At 41.6% G+C, this 24,048-nt stretch overlaps 1 protein-coding gene across 1 annotated transcript in view; it reads left to right on the top strand.

Annotated features, from left to right (window-relative positions):
• The window catches only part of LOC139749710 (glutamate receptor ionotropic, kainate 3-like), a 190,658-nt gene that overhangs the window by 94,264 nt on the left and 72,346 nt on the right, over positions 1-24,048 (top strand). Inside the window, exon 6 of the mRNA XM_071663864.1 lies at positions 23,594-23,767. Within this exon, the coding sequence (XP_071519965.1) occupies positions 23,594-23,767 (174 nt within the window). The remainder of the gene's footprint in view (positions 1-23,593; positions 23,768-24,048) is intronic.

Genomic DNA, 24,048 nt, shown 5'->3' with positions numbered 1-24,048 from the left:
AACAAAGAAAGCCACATTCGTTCACACCCATTCTCTAGCTGTCATGTATAATGCACCGAAACCACAGCTCCCTTTCCACATCCAGGCCCCACAGACCTTTCCATGGTTTACCCTTGAAGTTTCGCATGTCCTGGTTCAGTCCATTCACAGCACGTCGACCCCGGTATACCAAATTGTTCCATTTCACTCTATTCCTTACAGTCCTCTTACCCTCCTGTATGTTCAGTCCCCGATCGTTCAAAATTTTTTTCCCTCCATCCTTCCGCCTCCAATTAAGTCTCCCACTTCTCCTCTTTCCCTCCACCTCTGACACATATATCCTCTTTGGCAACCTATCCTCACTCATTCTCTCCATATGCCCAAACCTTTTCATCACACCCCCTCTCTGCTCTCTCAATCACACTCTTTATTACCACACATCTCTCTTACCCTTTCATTACTTACTCGATCAAACCACCTCACACCACATATTGTCCCTAGACATTTCATTTCCAACACATCCACCCTCCTCCGTACAACCCTATCTATAGCCCATACCTCGAAGCAACATGATATTGTTGGAACTTCTATTCCTTCAAAAACATTCAATTTTCATCCCCGAGATAACGTTCTCTCCCTTCACACATTCTTCAACGCTCCCAGAACCTTCATCCCTCCCCCACCCTGTGACCCACTTCCGCTTCCATGGTTCCATCCGGTGCTAAATCTACTCCCAGATATCTAAAACGCATCACTTACTCCATTTTTTCTCCATTTAAGCTTACAAAACAATTAACTTGTCCGTCAACCCTATTGAACCTGATAACCATACTGTTATCCACATTTACTCTCAACTTTCTCCGTTCACACATTTTTCCAAATTCAGTCACCAACTTCTGCAGTTTCTCACTCGAATCAGCAACCAGAGATATATCATCTGCGAGCAACAACTGACTCACATCCTCGTGGACTCATAGGAATATCTTGATCACGCGCAAAACGGTGATCCTTTCCAATATATATATATATATATATATATATATATATATATATATATATATATATATATATATATATATATATATATATATATATATATATATATTTTTTTTTTTTTTATTTTTTTGCTTTGTCGCTGTCTCCCGCGTTTGCGAGGTAGCGCAAGGAAACAGACGAAAGAAATGGCCCAACCCACCCCCATACACATGTATATACATACGTCCACACACGCAAATATGCATACCTACACAGCTTTCCATGGTTTACCCCAGACGCTTCACATGCCCTGATTCAATCCACTGACAGCACGTCAACCCCGGTATACCACATCGCTCCAATTCACTCTATTCCTTGCCCTCCTTTCACCCTCCTGCATGTTCAGGCCCCGATCACACAAAATCTTTTTCACTCCATCTTTCCACCTCCAATTTGGTCTCCCTCTTCTCCTCGTTCCCTCCACCTCCGACACATATATCCTCTTGGTCAATCTTTCCTCACTCATTCTCTCCATGTGCCCAAACCACTTCAAAACACCCTCTTCTGCTCTCTCAACCACGCTCTTTTTATTTCCACACATCTCTCTTACCCTTACGTTACTCACTCGATCAAACCACCTCACACCACACATTGTCCTCAAACATCTCATTTCCAGCACATCCATCCTCCTGCGCACAACTCTATCCATAGCCCACGCCTCGCAACCATACAACATTGTTGGAACCACTATTCCTTCAAACATACCCATTTTTGCTTTCCGAGATAATGTTCTCGACTTCCACACATTCTTCAAGGCCCCCAGAATTTTCGCCCCCTCCCCCACCCTATGATCCACTTCCGCTGCCAGATCCACTCCCAGATATCTAAAACACTTCGCTTCCTCCAGTTTTTCTCCATTCAAACTCAGCTCCCAATTTACTTGACCCTTAACCCTACTGTACCTAATAACCTTGCTCTTATTCACATTTACTCTTAACTTTCTTCTTCCACACACTTTACCATACTCAGTCACCAGCTTCTGCAGTTTCTCACATGAATCAGCCACCAGCGCTGTATCATCAGCGAACAACAACTGACTCACTTCCCAAGCTCTCTCATCCCCAACAGACTTCATACTTGCCCCTCTTTCCAAAACTCTTGCATTTACCTCCCTAACAACCCCATCCATAAACAAATTAAACAACCATGGAGACATCACACACCCCTGCCGCAAACCTACATTCACTGAGAACCAATCACTTTCCTCTCTTCCTACACGTACACATGCCTTACATCCTCGATAAAAACTTTTCACTGCTTCTAACAACTTTCCTCCCACACCATATATTCTTAATACCTTCCACAGAGCATCTCTATCAACTTTATCATATGCCTTCTCCAGATCCATAAATGCTACAAACAAATCCATTTGCTTTTCTAAGTATTTCTCACATACATTCTTCAAAGCAAACACCTGATCCACACATCCTCTACCACTTCTGAAACCACACTGCTCTTCCCCAATCTGATGCTCTGTACATGCCTTCACCCTCTCAATCAATACCCTCCCATATAATTTACCAGGAATACTCAAGAAACTTATACCTCTGTAATTTGAGCACTCACTCTTATCCCCTTTGCCTTTGTACAATGGCACTATGCACGCATTCCGCCAATCCTCAGGCACCTCACCATGAGTCATACATACATTAAATAACCTTACCAACCAGTCATCAATACAGTCACCCCCTTTTTTAATAAATTCCACTGCAATACCATCCAAACCTGCTGCCTTGCCGGATTTCATCTTCCGCAAAGCTTTTACTACCTCTTCTCTGTTTACCAAATCATTTTCCCTAACCCTCTCACTTTGCACACCACCTCGACCAAAACACCCTATATCTGCCACTCTATCATCAAACACATTCAACAAACCTTCAAAATCCTCACTCCATCTCCCTCTCACATCACCACTACTTGTTATCACCTCCCCATTTGCGCCCTTCACTGAAGTTCCCATTTGCTCCCTTGTCTTACGCACTTTATTTACCTCCTTCCAGAACATCTTTTTATTCTCCCTAAAATTTAATGATACTCTCTCACCCCAACTCTCATTTGCCCTTTTTTTCACCTCTTGCACCTTTCTCTTGACCTCCTGTCTCTTTCTTTTATACATCTCCCACTCAATTGCATTTTTTCCCTGCAAAAATCGTCCAAATGCCTCTCTCTTCTCTTTCACTAATACTCTTACTTCTTCATCCCACCACTCACTACCCTTTCTAATCAACCCACCTCCCACTCTTCTCATGCCACAAGCATCTTTTGCGCAATCCATCACTGATTCCCTAAATACATCCCATTCCTCCCCCACTCCCCTTGCTTCCATTGTTCTCACCTTTTTCCATTCTGTACTCAGTCTCTCCTGGTACTTCCTCACACAGGTCTTCTCAAGCTCACTTACTCTCACCACCCTCTTCACCCCAACATTCACTCTTCTTTTCTGAAAACCGATACAAATCTTCACCTTAGCCTCCACAAGATAATGATCAGACATCCCTCGAGTTGCACCTCTCAGCACATTAACATCCAAAAGTCTCTCTTTCGCACGCCTGTCAATTAACACGTAATCCAATAACGCTCTCTGGCCATCTCTCCTACTTACATAAGTATACTTATGTATACCTCGCTTTTTAAACCAGGTATTCCCAATCATCAGTCCTTTTTCGGCACATAAATCTAAGAGCTCTTCACCATTTCCATTTACAACACTGAACACCCCATGTATACCAATTATTCCCTCAACTGCCACATTACTCACCTTTGCATTCAAATCACCCATCACTATAACCCGGTCTCGTGCATCAAAACCACTCACACACTCATTCAGCTGCTCCCAAAACACTTGCCTCTCTTGATCTTTCTTCTCATGCCCAAGTGCATATGCACCAATAATCACCCACCTCTCTCCATCAACTTTCAGTTTTACCCATATTAATCGAGAATTTACTTTCTTACACTCTATCACATACTCCCACAACTCCTGTTTCAGGAGTATTGCTACTCCTTCCCTTGCTCTTGTCCTCTCACTTTTAAACTATATATATATATATATATATATATATATATATATATATATATATCTTTTCTTTTAAACTATTCGCCATTTCCCGCGTTAGCGAGGTAGCGTTAAGAACAGAGGACTGGGCCTTTGAAGGAATATCCTCACCTGGCCCCCTCTGTCCCTTCTTTTGGAAAATTAAAAAAGAAAAAAAAAAAAACGAGAGGGGAGGATTTCCAGCCCCCCGCTCCCTCCCCATTTAGTCGCCTTCTACGACACGCAGGGAATACGTGGGAAGTACTCTTAATCCCCTATCCCCAGGGATAATATATAAATATATTCATATATATATATATATATATATATATATATATATATATATATATATATATATATATATATATATATATATATATATATATATATATATATATATATATATTTTTTTTTATACCATTCGCCATTTCCCGCGTTAGCGAAGAAACGTTAAGAACAGAGGACTTTGCCTTTGAGGGAATATCCTCACCTGGCCCCCCTTCTCTGTTCCTTCTTTGGGAAAAAAAAAAACAAAAAAAAACAAGAGGGGATCATTTCCAGCCCCCCGCTCCCTTCCCATTTAGTCGCCTTCTACGACACGCAGGGAATACGTGGGAAGTATTCTTTCTCCCCTATCTCCAAGGATATATATATATATATATATATATATATATATGTATATATATATATATATATATATATATATATATATATATATATATATATATATATTTCTTTTTGCTTTGTCGCTGTCTCCCGCGTTTTCGAGGTAGCGCAAGGAAACAGACGAAAGAAATGGCCCAACCCACCCCCATACACATGTATATAAATACACGTCCACACACGCAAATATACATACCTACACAGCTTTCCATGGTATACCCCAGACGCTTCACATGCCCTGATTCAATCCACTGACAGCACGTCAACCCCGGTATAACACATCGATCCAATTCACTCTATTCCTTGCCCTCCTTTCACCCTCCTGCATGTTCAGGCCCTGATCACACAAAATCTTTTTCACTCCATCTTTCCACCTCCAATTTGGTCTCCCACTTCTCCTCGTTCCCTAAACCTCCGACACATATATCCTCTTGGTCAATCTTTCCTCACTCATTCTCTCCATGTGCCCAAACCATTTCAAAACACCCTCTTCTGCTCTCTCAACCACGCTCTTTTTATTTCCACACATCTCTCTTATCTTTACGTTACTTACTCGATCAAACCACCTCACACCACACATTGTCCTCAAACATCTCATTTCCAGCACATCCACCCTCCTGCGCACAACTCTATCCATAGCCCACGCCTCGCAACCATACAAAATTGTTGGAGCCACTATTCCTTCAAACATACCCATTTTTGCTTTCCGAGATAATGTTCTCTACTTCCACATATTCTTCAAGGCTCCCAGGATTTTCGCCCCCTCCCACACCCTATGATCCACTTCCGCTTTCATGGTTCCATCCGCTGCCAGATCCACTCCTAGATATCTAAAACACTTTACTTCCTCCAGTTTTTCTCCATTCAAACTTACCTCCCAATTGACTTGACCCTCAACCCTACTGCACCTAATAACCTTGCTCTTATCCACATTTACTCTTAACTTTCTTCTTTCACAAACTTTACGAAACTCAGTCACCAGCTTCTTCAGTTTCTCACACGAATCAGCCACCAGCGCTGTATCATCAGCGAACAACAACTGACTCACTTCCCAAGCTCTCTCATCCACAACAGACTTCATACTTGCCCGTCTTTCCAAAACTCTTGCATTCACCTCCCTAACAACCCTATCCATAAACAAATTAACCATGGAGACATCACACACCCCTGCCGCAAACCTACATTCACTGAGAAGCAATCACTTTCCTCTCTTCCTACACGTACACATGCCTTACATCCTCGATAAAAACTTTTCACTGCTTCTAATAACTTGCCTCCCACACCATATATTCTTAATACCTTCGACAGAGCATCTCTATCAACTCTATCATATGCCTTCTCCAGATCCATAAATGCTACATACAAATCCATTTGCTTTTCTAAGTATATATATGTTTTTTTTTTTTTTTATACTTTGTCGCTGTCTCCCGCGTTTGCGAGGTAGCGGAAGGAAACAGACGAAAGAAATGGCCCAACCCCCCCCAAAACACATGTACATACACACGTCCACACACACAAATATACATACCTACACAGCTTTCCATGGTTTACCCCGGACGCTTCACATGCCTTGATTCAATCCACTGACAGCACGTCAACCCCTGTATACCACATCGCTCCAATTCACTCTATTCCTTGCCCTCCTTTCACCCTCCTGCATGTTCAGGCCCCGATCACACAAAATCTTTTTCACTCCATCTTTCCACCTCCAATTTGGTCTCCCTCTTCTCCTCGTTCCCTCCACCTCCGACACATATATCCTCTTGGTCAATCTCTCCTCACTCATTCTCTCCATGTGCCCAAACCATTTTAAAACACCCTCTTCTGCTCTCTCAACCACGCTCTTTTTATTTCCACACATCTCTCTTACCCTTACGTTACTTACTCGATCAAACCACCTCACACCACACATTGTCCTCAAACATCTCATTTCCAGCACATCCATCCTCCTGCGCACAACTCTATCCATAGCCCACGCCTCGCAACCATACAACATTGTTGGAACTACTATTCCTTCAAACATACCCATTTTTGCTTTCCGGGATAATGTTCTCGACTTCCACACATTTTTCAAGGCTCCCAAAATTTTCGCCCCCTCCCCCACCCTATGATCCACTTCCGCTTCCATGGTTCCATCCGCTGACAGATCCACTCCCAGATATCTAAAACACTTCACTTCCTCCAGTTTTTCACCATTCAAACACACCTCCCAATTGACTTGACCCTCAACCCTACTGTGGGCTGTTTAGAAAGGGTAGTGAGTGGTGGGATGAAGAAGTAAGAGTATTAGTGAAAGAGAAGAGAGAGGCATTTGGACGATTTTTGCAGGGAAAAAATGCAATTGAGTGGGAGAAGTATAAAAGAAAGAGACAGGAGGTCAAGAGAAAGGTGCAAGAGGTGAAAAAAAGGGCAAATGAGAGTTGGGGTGAGAGACTATCAGTAAATTTTAGGGAGAATAAAAAGATGTTCTGGAAGGAGGTAAATAGGGTGCGTAAGACAAGGGAGCAAATCGGAACTTCAGTGAAGGGCGTAAATGGGGAGGTGATAACAAGTAGTGGTGATGTGAGAGGGAGATGGAATGAGTATTTTGAAGGTTTGTTGAATGTGTCTGATGACAGAGTAGCAGATATAGGGTGTTTGGGTCGAGGTGGTGTGCAAAGTGAGAGGGTTAGGGAAAATGATTTGGTAAACAGAGAAGAGGTAGTAAAAGCTTTGCGGAAGATGAAAGCCGGCAAGGCAGCAGGTTTGGATGGTATTGCAGTGGAATTTATTAAAAAAGGGGGTGACTGTATTGTTGACTGGTTGGTAAGGTTATTTAATGTATGTATGACTCATGGTGAGGTGCCTGAGGATTGGCGGAATGCGTGCATAGTGCCATTGTACAAAGGCAAAGGGGATAAGAGTGAGTGCTCAAATTACAGAGGTATAAGTTTGTTGAGTATTCCTGGTAAATTATATGGGAGGGTATTGATTGAAAGGGTGAAGGCATGTACAGAGCATCAGATTGGGGAAGAGCAGTGTGGTTTCAGAAGTGGTAGAGGATGTGTGGATCAGGTGTTTGCTTTGAAGAATGTATGTGAGAAATACTTAGAAAAGCAAATGGATTTGTATGTAGCATTTATGGATCTGGAGAAGGCATATGATAGAGTTGATAGAGATGCTCTGTGGAAGGTATTAAGAATATATGGTGTGGGAGGCAAGTTGTTAGAAGCAGTGAAAAGTTTTTATCGAGGATGTAAGGCATGTGTACGTGTAGGAAGAGAGGAAAGTGATTGGTTCTCAGTGAATGTAGGTTTGCGGCAGGGGTGTGTGATGTCTCCATGGTTGTTTAATTTGTTTATGGATGGGGTTGTTAGGGAGGTAAATGCAAGAGTTTTGGAAAGAGGGGCAAGTATGAAGTCTGTTGGGGATGAGAGAGCTTGGGAAGTGAGACAGTTGTTGTTCGCTGATGATACAGCGCTGGTGGCGGATTCATGTGAGAAACTGCAGAAGCTGGTGACGGAGTTTGGTAAAGTGTGTGGAAGAAGAAAGTTAAGAGTAAATGTAAATAAGAGCAAGGTTATTAGGTATATATGTATATATATATATATATATATATATATATATATATATATATATATATATATATATATATATATATATATATATATATATATATATATATATATATATATATATATATATATATTTATCTGGGAAATTATATAGGAGGGTATTGATTGAAAGGGTGAAAGCATGTACAGAGCATCAGATTGCGGTATAGCAGTGTGTTTTCAGAAGTGGTAGAGGATGTGAGGGTCAGGTGTTTGCTTTGAAGAATGTATGTGAGAGATACTTTGAATAGCATTTGGATTTTTATGTAGCATTTATGGATCTGGAGAAGGCATATGATAGAGTTGATAGAGATGCTCTGTGGAAGGTATTAAGAATATATGGTGCGGGATGCAAGTTGTTAGAAGCAGTGAAAAATTTTGATCGAGGATGTAAGGCATGTGTACGTGTAGGAAGAGAGGAAAGTGATTGGTTCTCAGTGAATGTAGGTTTGCGAAGGGGTGTGTCATGTCTCCATGGTTGTTTAATTTGTTTTTGGATGGGGTTGTTAGGGAGGTGAATGCAAGAATTTTGGAAGGAGGGGCAAGTATGCAGTCTGTTGTGGATGAGAGAGCTTGGGAAGTGAGGCAGTTGTTGTTCGCTGATGATATAGCGCTTGTGGCTGATTCGTGTGAGAAACTGCAGAAGCTGGTGACTGAGTTTGGTAAAGTGTGTGAAAAAAGAAAGCTGAGAGTAAATGTGAATAAGAGCAAGGTTATTAGGAACAGTAGGGTTGATGGACGAGTCAATTGCGAGGTATGTTTGAATGGAGAGAAAATGGAGGAAGTGAACTGTTTTAGATATCTGGGAGTGGATTTTTTCAGCGGATGGAACCATGGAAGCGGAAGTGAATAATAGGGTGGGGGAGGGAGCGAAAGTTCTGGGAGCGTTGTAGAGTGTGTGGAGGTCGAGAGCAATATCTCGGAAATCAAAAATGGGTATATATGAAGGAATAGTGGTTCCAGCAATGTTATATGGTTGCGAGGCGTGGGCTATGGATAGAGTAGTGCCGAGAGGGTGGATGTGCTGGAAATGAGATGTTTGAGGACAATATGTGGTGTGAGCTGGTTTGATCGAGTAAGTAATGTAAGGGTAAGAGAGATGTGTGGTAATAAAAAGAGTGTGGCTGAGAGAGCAGAAGAGGGTGTTTCGAAATGGTTTGGTCACATGGAGAGAATGAGTGAGGAATGATTGATCAAGAGGATATGTGTGTCAGAGGTGGAAAGAATGAGGAGAAGGGGGAGACCAAATTGGAGATGGAAAGATGGAGTGAAAAAGATTTTGACTGAGGGTGAAAGGCGTGCAAGGAATAGAATGAATTGGAACGATGTGGTATACCGGAGTTGACGTGCTGTCAGTGGATTGAGCCAGGGCATGTGAAGCGTGTGGGGTAAACCATGGAATGTTTTGTGGGGCCTGGATGTGAAAAGGGAGCTGTGGTTTCGGTGCATTATTACATGACAGCTAGAGACTGAGTGTGAACGAATGTGGCCTTTTTCGTCTTTTCCTAGCGCTATCTCTCGCACATGAGGGGGGAGGGGGATCTTATTTCGTGTGGCGGGGTGGCAGTGGGGATGAATGGAAGCAGCCAGTATGAATTATGTACATGTTTTTATATGTATATGTCTGTGTGTGTATACATATGTATACGTTGAGATGTATAGGTATGTATATGTGCGTGTGTGGACGTGTATGTATACACATGTGTATGTGGGTGGTTTGGGCCATTCTTTCGTCTGTTTCCTTGCGCTACCTCGGTAACGCGGGAGACAGCGACAAAGCAGTATACATATATATATATATATATATATATATATATATATATATATATATATATATATATATATATATATATCTTTTTTTTTTTTGCTTTGTCGCTGTCTCCCGCGTTTGCGAGGTAGCGCAAGGAAACAGACGAAAGAAATGGCCCAACCCACCCCCATACACATGTATATACATACGTCCACACACGCAAATATACATACCTACACAGCTTTCCATGGTTTACCCCAGACGCTTCACATGCCCTGATTCAATACACTGACAGCACGTCAACCCCGGTATACCACATCGATCCAATTCACTCTATTCCTTGCCCTAATTTCACCCTCCTGCATGTTCAGGCCCCGATCACACAAAATCTTTTTCACTCCATCTTTCCACCTCCAATTTGGTCTCCCACTTCTCGTTCCCTCCACCTCCGACACATATATCCTCTTGGTCAATCTTTCCTCACTCATTCTCTTCATGTGCCCAAACCATTTCAAAACACCCTCTTCTGCTCTCTCAACCACGCTCTTTTCATTTCCACACATCTCTCTTATCCTTACGTTACTTACTCGATCAAACCACCTCACACCACACATTGTCCTCAAACATCTCATTTCCAGCACATCCATCCTCCTGCGCACAACTCTATCCATAGCCCACGCCTCGCAACCATACAACATTGTTGGAACCACTATTCCTTCAAACATACCCATTTTTGCTTTCCGAGATAATGTTCTCGACTTCCACACATTCCTCAAGGCTACCAGAATTTTCGCCCCCTCCCCCACCCTATGATCCACTTCCGCTTCCATGGTTCCATCTGCTGCCAGATCCACTCCCAGATATCTAAAACACTTTACTTCCTCCAGTTTTTCTCCATTCAAACTCACCTCCCAATTGACTTGACCCTCAACCCTACTGTACCTAATTACCTTACTCTTATTCACATTTACTCTTAACTTTCTTCTTTCACACACTTTACCAAACTCAGTCACCAGCTTCTGCAGTTTCTTACATGAATCAGCCACCAGCGCTGTATCATCAGCGAACAACAACCGACTCACTTCCCAAGCTCTCTCATCCCCAACAGACTTCATACTTGCCCCTCTTTCCAAAACTCTTGCATTCACCTCCCTAACAACCCCATCCATAAACAAATTAAACAACCATGGAGACATCACACACCCCTGCCGCAAACCTACATTCACTGAGAACCAATCACTTTCCTCTCTTCCTACACGTACACATGCCTTACATCCTCGATAAAAACTTTACTGCTTCTAACAATTTGCCTCCCACACCATATATTCTTAATACCTTCCACAAAGCATCTCTATCAACTCTCTCATATGCCTTCTCCAGATCCATAAATGCTACATACAAATCCATTTGCTTTTCTAAGTATTTCTCACATACATTCTTCAAAGCAAACACCTGAACCACACATCCTCTACCACTTCTGAAACCACACTGCTCTTCCCCAATCTGATGCTCTGTACATGCCTTCACCCTCTCAATCAATACCCTCCCATATAATTTACCAGGAATACTCAACAAACTTATACCTCTGTAATTTGAGCACTCACTCTTATCCCCTTTGCCTTTGTACAATGGCACTATGCACGCATTTCCGTCAATCCTTAGGCACCTCACCATAAGTCATACATACATTAAATAACCTTACGAACCAGTCAATAATACAGACACCCCCTTTTTTAATAAATTCCACTGCAATACCATCCAAACCTGCTGCCTTGTCGGATTTCATCTTCCGCAAAGCTTTTACTACCTCTTCTCTGTTTACCAAATCATTTTCCCTAACCCTCTCACTTTGCACACCACCTCGACCAAAACACCCTATATCTGCCACTCTATCATCAAACACATTCAATAAACCTTCAAAATACTCACTCCATCTCCTTCTCACATCACCACTACTTGTTATCACCTCCCCATTTGCGCCCTTCACTGAAGTTCCCATTTGCTCCCTTGTCTTACGCACTTTATTTACCTGCTTCCAAAACATCTTTTTATTCTCCCTAAAATCTAATGATACTCTCTCACCCCAACTCTCATTTGCCCTCTTTTTCACCTCTTGCACCTTTCTCTTGACCTCCTGTCTCTTTCTTTTATACATCTCCCACTCAATTGCATTTTTTCCCTGCAAAAATCGTCCAAATGCCTCTCTCTTCTCTTTCACTAATACTCTTACTTCTTCATCCCACCACTCACTACCCTTTCTAATCAACCCACCTCCCACTCTTCTCATGCCACAAGCATCTTTTGCGCAATCCATCACTGATTCCCTAAATACATCCCATTCCTCCCCCCACTCTTAAATTTCTTCTTTCACACACTTTACAAAACTCAGTCACGAGCTTCTTCAGTTTCTCACATGAATCAGCCACCAGCGCTGTATCATCAGCGAACAACATATATATATATATATATATATATATATATATATATATATATATATATATATATATATATATATATATATATATATATATATATATATATATACACATATATATATATATATATATATATATATATATATATATATATACACACATATATATATATATATATATTTTTTTTTTTTTTTTTTTTTATACTTTGTCGCTGTCTCCCGCGTTTGCGAGGTAGCGCAAGGAAACAGACGAAAGAAATGGCCCAACCCCCCCTCCCCCATACACATGTACATACACACGTCCACACACGCAAATATACATACCTACACAGCTTTCCATGGTTTACCCCAGACGCTTCACATGCCTTGCTTCAATCCACTGACAGCACGTCAACCCCTGTATACCACATGACTCCAATTCACTCTATTTCTTGCCCTCCTTTCACCCTCCTGCATGTTCAGGCCCCGATCACACAAAATCTTTTTCACTCCATCTTTCCACCTCCAATTTGGTCTCCCTCTTCTCCTCGTTCCCTCCACCTCCGACACATATATCCTCTTGGTCAATCTCTCCTCACTCATTCTCTCCATGTGCCCAAACCATTTCAAAACACCCTCTTCTGCTCTCTCAACCACGCTCTTTTTATTTCCACACATCTCTCTTACCCTTACGTTACTTACTCGATCAAACCACCTCACACCACACATTGTCCTCAAACATCTCATTTCCAGCACATCCATCCTCCTGCGCACATCTCTATCCATAGCCCACGCCTCGCAACCATACAGCATTGTTGGAACCACTATTCCCTCAAACATACCCATTTTTGCTTTCCGAGATAATGTTCTCGACTTCCACACATTTTTCAAGGCTCCCAAAATTTTCGCCCCCTCCCCCACCCTATGATCCACTTCCGCTTCCATGGTTCCATCCGCTGACAGATCCACTCCCAGATATCTAAAACACTTCACTTCCTCCAGTTTTTCTCCATTCAAACTCACCTCCCAATTGACTTGACCCTCACCCCTACTGTACCTAATAACCTTGCTCTTATTCACATTTACTCTCAACTTTCTTCTTCCACACACTTTACCAAACTCAGTCACCAGCTTCTGCAGTTTCTCACATGAATCAGCCACCAGCGCTGTATCATCAGCGAACAACAATTGACTCACTTCCCAAGCTCTCTCATCCCCAACAGACTTCATACTTGCCCCTCTTTCCAGGACTCTTGCATTTACCTCCTTTACAACCCCATCCATAAACAAATTAAACAACCATGGAGACATCACACACCCCTGCCGCAAACCTACATTCACTGAGAACCAATCACTTTCCTCTCTTCCTACACGTACACATGCCTTACATCCTCGATAAAAACTTTTCACTGCTTCTAACAACTTGCCTCCCACACCATATATTCTTAATACCTTCCACAGAGCATCTCTATCAACTCTATCATATGCCTTTTCCAGATCCATAAATGCTACATACAAATCCATTTGCTTTTCTAAGTATTTCTCACATACATTCTTCAAAGCAAACACCTGATCCACACATCCTCTACCACTTCTGAAACCGCACTGCTCTTCCCCAATCTGATGCTCTGTACATGCCTTCACCCTCTCAATCAATATATATATATATATATATATATATATATATATATATATATATATATATATATATATATATATATATATATATATATATATATATATATATATATATATATATATATATATATATAAATTTTAGGGAGAATAAAAAGATGTTCTGGAAGGAGGTAAATAGGGTGCGTAAGACAAGGGAGCAAATGGGAACTTCAGTGAAGGACGTAAATGGGGAGGTGATAACAAGTAGTGGTGATGTGAGAAGGAGATGGAATGAGTATTTTGAAGGTTTGTTGAATGTGTCTGATGACAGAGTGGCAGATATAGGGTGTTTTGGTCGAGGTGGTGTGCAAAGTGAGAGGGTTAGGGAAAATGATTTGGTAAACAGAGAAGAGGTAGTAAAAGCTTTGCGGAAGATGAAAGCCGGCAAGGCAGCAGGTTTGGTGGTATTGCAGTGGAATTTATTAAAAAAGGGGGTGACTGTATTGTTGACTGGTTGGTAAGGTTATTTAATGTATGTATGACTCATGGTGAGGTGCCTGAGGATTGGCGGAATGCGTGCATAGTGCCATTGTACAAAGGCAAAGGGGATAAGAGTGAGTGCTCAAATTACAGAGGTATAAGTTTGTTGAGTATTCCTGGTAAATTATATGGGAGGGTATTGATTGAGAGGGTGAAGGCATGTACAGAGCATCAGATTGGGGAAGAGCAGTGCGGTTTCAGAAGTGGTAGAGGATGTGTGGATCAGGTGTTTGCTTTGAAGAATGTATGTGAGAAATACTTAGAAAAGCAAATGGATTTGTATGTAGCATTTATGGATCTGGAGAAGGCATATGATAGAGTTGATAGAGATGCTCTGTGGAAGGTATTAAGAATATATGGTGTGGGAGGCAAGTTGTTAGAAGCAGTGAAAAGTTTTTATCGAGGATGTAAGGCATGTGTACGTGTAGGAAGAGAGGAAAGTGATTGGTTCTCAGTGAATGTAGGTTTGCGGCAGGGGTGTGTGATGTCTCCATGGTTGTTTAATTTGTTTATGGATGGGGTTGTTAGGGAGGTAAATGCAAGAGTCCTGGAAAGAGGGGCAAGTATGAAGTCTGTTGGGGATGAGAGAGCTTGGGAAGTGAGTCAGTTGTTGTTCGCTGATGATACAGCGCTGGTGGCTGACTCATGTGAGAAACTGCAGAAGCTGGTGACTGAGTTTGGTAAAGTGTGTGGAAGAAGAAAGTTAAGAGTAAATGTGAATAAGAGCAAGGTTATTAGGTACAGTAGGGTTGAGGGTCAAGTCAATTGGGAGGTGAGTTTGAATGGAGAAAAACTGGAGGAAGTGAAGTGTTTTAGATATCTGGGAGTGGATCTGTCAGCGGATGGAACCATGGAAGCGGAAGTGGATCATAGGGTGGGGGAGGGGGCGAAAATTTTGGAGCCTTGAAAAATGTGTGGAAGTCGAGAACATTATCTCGGAAAGCAAAAATGGGTATGTTTGAAGGAATAGTGGTTCCAACAATGTTGTATGGTTGCGAGGCGCGGGCTATGGATAGAGTTGTGCGCAGGAGGATGGATGTGCTGGAAATGAGATGTTTGAGGACAATGTGTGGTGTGAGGTGGTTTGATCGAGTAAGTAACGTAAGGGTAAGAGAGATGTGTGGAAATAAAAAGAGCGTGGTTGAGAGAGCAGAAGAGGGTGTTTTGAAATGGTTTGGACACATGGAGAGAATGAGTGAGGAAAGATTGACCAAGAGGATATATGTGTCGGAGGTGGAGGGAACGAGGAGAAGAGGGAGACCAAATTGGAGGTGGAGAGATGGAGTGAAAAAGATTTTGTGTGATCGGGGCCTGAACATGCAGGATGGTGTAAGGAGAGCAAGGAATAGAGTGAATTGGAGCGATGTGGTATACAGGGGTTGACGTGCTGTCAGTGGACTGAATCAGGGCATGTGAAGCGTCTGGGGTAAACCATGGAAAGCTGTGTAGGTATGTATATTTGCGTGTGTGGACGTGTGTATGTACATGTGTATGGGGGGGGGGGGGGGGTTGGGCCATTTCTTTCGTCTGTTTCCTTGCGCTACCTCGCAAACGCGGGAGACAGCGACAAAGTATAAAAAAAAAAATATATATATATATATATATATATATATATATATATATATATATATATATATATATATATATATATATATATATATATATATATATATATATATGTTCTTATCTATTTATTTTGCTTTGTCGCTGTCTCCCGCGTTTGCGAGGTAGCGCAAGGAAACAGACGAAAGAAATGGCCCAACCCACCCCCATACACATGTATATACATACTCGTCCACACACGCAAACATACATACCTATACATCTCAATGTACACATATATATACATACACAGACACATACATATATACCCATGCACACAATTCACACTGTCTGCCTTTATTCATTCCCATCGCCACCCCGCCGCACATGGAATACCATCCCCCTCCCCCTCATGTGTGCGAGGTAGCGCTAGGAAAAGACAACAAGGCCCCATTCGTTCACACTCAGTCTTAGCTGTCATGCAACAGTGCCCGAAACCACAGCTCCCTTTCCACATTCAGGCCCCCACACAACTTTCCATGGTTTACCCCAGACGCTTCACATGCCCTGATTCAATCCACTGACAGCACGTCAACCTCGGTATACCACATCGATCCAATTCACTCTATTCCTTGCCCGCCTTTCACCCTCCTGCATGTTCAGGCCCCTATCACTCAAAATCTTTTTCACTCCATCTTTCCACCTCCAATTTGGTCTCCCACTTCTCGTTCCCTCCACCTCCGACACATATATCCTCTTGGTTAATCATTCCTCACTCATATATATATATATATATATATATATATATATATATATATATATATATATATATATATATATATATATATATATATATATATATATATATATATATACATATATAATTATATATATATATATATATATATCCCTGAGGATAGGGGAGAAAGGATACTTCCAAAACATTTCCCGCTTTTCCTAGAAGGCGACTAAAGGGGATGGGTGCTGGGTGCTATAAACTGTCACGTTCTTGTATTTTAACTTTCTATAAGGGAAAACAGATGGAGTTATGCGGAGAGTGCTCATGCTCCTCTAAGACTTAGATTGGGGTTTCCAGATGTGTGTGGCTGTAACCAAGATGAGAAAAAAGGAGAGGTATGTAGTATGTTTGAGGAAAGGAACTCGTATGTTTCGGCTCTGAGTAAAAAGAAGCTAACGGGTGAAGGACAGATTGGTTTCGGAATGTCTTGGAGTAAAGTCAGGGGTTAGTGAGATGACAAGAGGAAAGGAAGGAATAGCACAACTCCTGAAACAGGAGCTGTGGGAGTGTGTCATCAAGTGTAAGAAAAGAAACTCTTGATTGATATGGGTAAAACTGAAAGTAGATGGAGAGAGATGGATGTTTATTGGTGCATATGCACCTGGTCATGAGAAGAAAAATCATGAGGGGCAAGTGTTTTGGAAGCAGCTGGGTGAATGTGTTAGCAGTTTTGATGCATGAGAACGGGTTATAGTAATGGGTGATTTGAATGCAAAGGTGAGTAATGTGGCAGTTTAGGGAATAAGTGGTGTACATGGAGAGTTCAGTATTGTAAATGTAAATGGTGAAGAGCTTGTAGATTTGCGTGCTGAAAAAGAACTGGGAATTGGAAATACCTGGTTTAAAAAGAGAGATATACGAAGTATACTTATGTAAGTGGGAGATGTCTGATCATTTTCTTGTGGAGGCGAAGGTGAAGATTTGTAGAGGTTTTCAGAAAAGAAGAGAGAATGTTGGGGTTAAGAGAGAGGTGAGAGTAAGTGAACTTGGGAAGGAGACTTGTTTGAGGAATTACCAGGAGTGACTGAGTGCAGACTGGAAAAAGTTGAGAGGGAAGGACGTTAGAGGAGTGGGGGAAGAATGGGATGTATTTTGTGAAGCAGTGATGGCTTGCTCAAAAGATGCATGAGGCATGAGAAAGGTGGGAAGTGGGTAGATTAGAAGGGGTGGTGAGTGTTGGGATGAGGTAAGATTGTTAGTGAAAGAGAAGAGAGAGGCGTTTGGACGACTTTTGCCGGAAAATAGTGCAAATGACTAGGAGATGTATAAAAGAAAGAGGCAGGAGGTCAAGAGAAAGGTGCAAGAGTTGAAAAAGAGGGCAAATGAGAGTTGGGGTGAGAGAGTGTTGTTAAAGTTTAGGGAGAATAAAAAGATATTCTAGAAGGAGGTAAATAAAGTGCGTAAGACAAGAGAAAAAATGGGAACATTGGTGAAAGGGGCTAATGCGGAGGTAATAACAAGTAGTGATGTGAGTAGGATACGGAGTGAGTATTTTGAGGGTTTGTTGAATGTGTTGCATGATAGAGTGGTAGATATAGAATGTTTTGGCCGAGGTGGTGTGCGAAGTGAAAGGGTCACGGACAATGGTTTGGTAAACAGAGAAGAGGTAGTGAAAGCTTTGCCGGCAAAGCACCCGGTTTGGATGGTATTGCAGTGGAATTTATCAAAAAAGGGGGTAACTGTGTTGTTGACTGGTTGGTGAGGATATTCAATGTATGTATGGCTCATGGAGAAGTGCCTGAGGAGTGGCGGAATGCATGCGTAGTGCCATTGTACAAAGGTAAAGGGGATAAAGGTGAGTGTTCAGATTACAGAAGTATGAGTTTGTTGAGTATTCCTGGGAAATTGTTATTGATTGAGACTGTGAAGGCATGTAGACAACACCAGATTAGGGAAGAACAGTGTGGTTTCAGAAGTGGTAGAGGATGTGCAGATCAGGTGTTTGATTTGAAGAATGTATGTGACAAATACTTAGGAAAACAGATGGATTTGTACGTAGCATTTATGGATCTGGAGAGGGCATATGATAGAGATGATAGAGATGCTCTGTGGGAGGTATTAAGGGTATATGGTGTGGGAGGTGAGATGCTGGAAGCAGTGAAAAGTTTTTATCGAGGATGCAAGGCATGTGTACGAGTAGGAAGAGAGGAAAATGATTGGTTTCCAGTGAATGCTGGTTTACGGCAGGTGTGCGTGATGTCTCCATAGTTGTTTAATTTGTTTATGGATGGGGTGGATAGGGAGGTGAATGCAAGAGTTTTTAGAGAGAGGCAGGTATGCAATCTGTTATGGTTGAGAGGGCTTGGGAAGTGAGTCTGTTGTTGTTCGCTGATGATACAACAGTACTGGTGGCTGATTCATGTGAGAAACTGCAGAAGCTGGTGACTGAGTTTGTTAAAGTGTGTGAAAGAAAGAAAGCTTAGAGTAAATGTGAATAAGAGCAAGGTTATTAGGCTCAGCAGGGTTTAGGGACATGTCAATTGGGAGTTAAGATTGAATGGAGAAAAACTGAAGGAAGTGAAGTGTTTTAGATATCTGGGAGTGGATTTAGCAGCGGATGGAACCATGGAAGCGGAAGTGAGTTACAGGGTGGGGGAGGAGGCGAAGGTTCTGGGAGCGTTGAAGAATGTGTGGAAGGCGCGAACGTTATCTCGGAGAGCAAAAATAGGTATGTTTGAAGGAATAGTAGTTCCATCAATGTTATATGGATGCCAGGCGTGGGCTATAGATAGGGTTATGTCGAGGTGGGTGGATGTGTCGGAAATTAAATGTTTGAAGACAATATGTGGTGTGAGGTGGTCTGATCGAGTAAGTAATGAAAGGGTAAGAGAGATCTGTTGTAATAAAAAGAGTGTGGTTGAGGGAGCAGAAGAGGGTGTATTGAAATGGTTTAGTCACATGGAGAAAACGAGTGAATAAAGATTGACGGAGAGGATATATGAGTCAGAAGTGGAGGGAACGAGGAGAAGCGGGAGATGAAATTGGAGGTGGAAGGATGGCGTGAAAAACATTTTGAACAATCGGGTCCTGAACATGAAGGAAGGTGAAAGGCGTGCATGGAATAGAGTGAATTGGAACAATGCGGTATACCGGGGTCGACGTGCTGTTAACAGATTGAGCCAGGGAATGTGAAGCATCTTGGTGAATCCAAGGAATAGTTTAAGCGGGCTGGATGTGGAAAGGGAGCTGTGGTTTCGGTGCATTACATATGACAGCTAGGGAATGAGTGTGAACGAATGTGGCATTTGTTGTCTTTTCCTAGCGCTACCTCACGCGCGCTCTGGGGGAGGGGGATGTTATTTGATCAGTAGTTGGTCTAGGTGCCAGTTTTGTTTTAAAGCAAGAGATTTAATGTTTTCTTGCTTTGGTAATAGATAATGAAATCTATTTTCTGGTCGTTGTTGGCAGGCCTTAAGTTGCTTTTGATTACGCCCTTGATATGGGATTTGGAATTTCTTTCTCTTTCAAGTTCACTGATGCTTTTAGTGGAAAAATCTACTAATAACGCCAACTAATAGTTTTATTTTGTATGTGGTCCAATTCTAATTGTCTTAGCCAGTGACAGCATTTCCCAGTGTAGTGACATGGCACACAGGTTTCAGAGAGCTATTGAAAATCCTAAGAAAAATAAAGATATTCATATTACAAAATCAGTTAAGACTAACCAGTTGGTGATTTTGAATACAGTGGACTATAGATTTAATTTCAGGATCTTTCAAACAGTAATGATACATATGAAAGATTAACTTCCAATCCACCTTAACAATAAGGTAAAGACCTTTTACTCTAGACTCAACCAAATGTTGAATAAGAACCAGGATGGTTAATCCCTCTCTTCTTTATATATATGGTCTCCGTAAAATTCACAAAGAGGGTTGCTCCTTCAGACCAATGAAATCCTCTTCCAGTTCTTCTGGCTATGAATTATGCAAATGGTTAGCTAAGCACCTTAGCCATGTTCATGGAAAAAATTTCTCCATTGCATGGTTTAGATTTTGTAAACAAGGCTAGGAACGTTAACTTACCCCAACATAAACTCATTACTTTTGATGTGCATTCCTTGTTCACAAAAATTCCCATTGAAGAAACCAACACTTGATTAATTATGAAATTACCTAATCTCTCTGTCTTGCCTTACTCCTGCCCATAAAAACTTTCAGTGACTTAATAGAGCTTTGTGTTTCCGAAAGCGTTTTATAAAATGATGAAAGTAATTTTCATAGACAGAAATCCTCTTAGTCCTATCCTCAGCAACTTATTCATGGAGTATTTTGAGAGTGAGATTCTAACTTCAATCAGTAATCATCCAAAATTCTGGCTTAGATACATGAATGATGTGTGGTCCATATGACCATCTTCCTAAGATTGTGATGTTTTCTTTAATGAATTAGATAACATTTACCCCACCATCAAATTCAAGATTGAATGGGAAAAAGAAGGCAAATTGGTGTTTCTTGATGTTTTGATAATTAGGGAATCCTTCAAGATCTGCATGCAGGAGGCCCACCAACTCTGAAAGCTATATCACTTATTTTTCAGTATATTCTCTTCTATAAAAAAAAAGTCTGTAGTTATGGCTATTTTCTTAGGAGCATTACGGATATGTGAGCCCATAAGTCTTGTAGATGAATGTAGTCATGTAAGACGTATCTTTAGGCAGTTATGTGGTTTGTAAACAAGGCTTGCTGGAAAGCTAAGAAGACATTGCATGCATATGGTAACAAAAATGAAGAAAAGGATGATAGGTCCAAATGCTTGGCATTGCTAATGTAACTTAGCTAATGTAACACAGGTACTAGAAACAGTGCTTTTAATGTTGCCTTCAGTACAGTAACACTATCAATAAGGCCTTAATTAAAAGTAGGCCAAAATGTCTAGAAATTGGGAAAGTTTAGGCTGTCAAATGTAAGGCATATAAAGATGTATACACTGGCCAAACCGGTAAAATAGCAACTGAGAGATGCTATTGGCACAGTCATACAGTACCCAGGGATGACCACAGAAATGCGATGGCTAAACATTGTCATGAAAACAATCACTCTTTAGACCTTAACAACCCAGTCATATTGTGCTCCTCTGATTATGCTTCCCGTAACATCAATGAACGCTAATTTGTCTCCAGGTAACCTAAAAGCACGTCCTGTTATCAACCAAATCATTATGAAAGAATTATCATGAAACGATAACATGAAAAAAAAAAATTAGTTGAATACACATCTCGTTATCCAGGCTAACCTTACCTACACAACTCCCCCTCTTAACCAAAAGGCACACCCCTATTTTCCCTTTAATGGTCAAGTTAATGTAAAGTCGAGAAGGGTACAAGAAAGATGGAATTTTTGTGGTGGTGTTGGGATATTTAAAAAAAACTTTATGAATTGTTTTCATCCAATGAGGCGGATCGTCTCCGTGAAACAACATGTAGTGATGCATGTGTAGAACAATTACATGCTAAATGAAAAGATCTGAAGTACTGAATTGCGATTTCACCTTCATATGTATATGTATCTATATGTATTGAGAGAGAGAGAGAGAGAGAGAGAGAGAGAGAGAGAGAGAGAGAGAGAGAGAGAGAGAGAGAGAGAGAGAGAGAGAGAGAGAGAGAGAGAGAGAGAGAGAGAGAGAGAGAGAGAGAGAGAGAGAGAGAGAGACACTGTACCTGTGGTCTAGGGCTTTTGCAGTATGTATCATAATTACGTTCGATTACCATGGCATCTTTCGTGCTACTTAGAATGTATTATTCATGACAGTCAAGGGAATATAGAATGTCTCATTAATTTCTAGTGCTCATAAGGTCCTCTTGTCTCTTCTTCATCGTGGTCTTCAGGCAAGGGTAAAAAAAGAAAAAAAAGATACACACACAATGAATACATTCCACGTCACAGCTTGTCCATCCGAGATGGCGTTCCTTGGCGGCCGGTGTACAAACTGGAAAACTAATGAGTGTTACTGAGGCTCTCAAGTAGACGCCAGGGGTCGCTACGACACGCACACATCCAGGCTCCTCCCCGATGATGGGAAGATGGGAACACATTCCTGACGAGATGGCTACAAAAGATTCTCAACTTTCTGCCAGAATAGTGGCAATCTAAACTGGCTTCTTATTCTTCCGAAGCAAATGTTAAGGATGATAATGCTAACAGAAGGAATGGGACTATACTTTAAGGACAATTCTTCCCGTAATACAAAGAAATGAGTCATCGTAAGTAGATCAGGTGCCGGTAGCACTATCCACACCAGTGGAAATCAGTCATAAAAATTGTGATACTGCCAACCATCACCCATGTTTCCTTTGAAATCTCCAAGTCTCTATCTATTCCTTATTCTCTCCTGTAGTTAACATAGACGACCTTTACTCTCTTCTCCGTGTGAACAACATCATATATGTTGCAGCAGATCAGACACAGAGATAGGATCTAGTGTCTTACATTCATAGATATGACAAGTATGTTTCTTGTACTTAATCTCTTATCATATTCTATGGAGCTGATATGTATTCTGTATACTTCGTTGGGGGTAAACTGTAATGTACGTCAAACGAAGCATGAGAAACAGTTTTAAAAATCAGTGTGAAACAGAAAATGAGAAATCAGCGTCGCTCCTGCTGTATCACTGGTCTGTTCCTCAGGTACTCGTGTCGCATGCCTGAGGACCTCAACTGGGGCTCCCTGACCGACGGGAAGTGGAACGGAATGGTACGGGAGCTGGTGGATCAGAAGGCCGACGTGGTGGTCACAGCCCTCGACCACAACACCGCCAGGGCCAAGGCCATCGACTTCGTCACCGGGTTAAAGGAGGTCGGGTAAGTCGAACGGTTTGTTTACCTTATCACCTGGAGAGGTTGTGGTGTGAGTTCGTCTGTGAGTTTGTCTCATTCTACAAAACCTGATTCTTTTTATAACTCTAGGGACTTCTTCAGAGCTGCGCTTTGATCCGTAGCAGGGAAATGGTGGGTTTCTTTTAGAGTGGGAACTTCCTAGGCCATTTTCAAAGGTGCGCTATAATCAGTAGCCGGGTAAGTATAGACTTCTTTGCAGTAGGAAGTTCCTATTCAAGACTGTACTTCTTTTCGTCCACTGAGTA

Source organism: Panulirus ornatus, chromosome 8, assembly GCF_036320965.1.
Source record: "Panulirus ornatus isolate Po-2019 chromosome 8, ASM3632096v1, whole genome shotgun sequence".
Taxonomy (NCBI): domain Eukaryota; kingdom Metazoa; phylum Arthropoda; class Malacostraca; order Decapoda; family Palinuridae; genus Panulirus; species Panulirus ornatus.
Note: the sequence above shows the minus strand (reverse complement) of the source record. Positions and strands in the feature narration are given on the sequence as shown.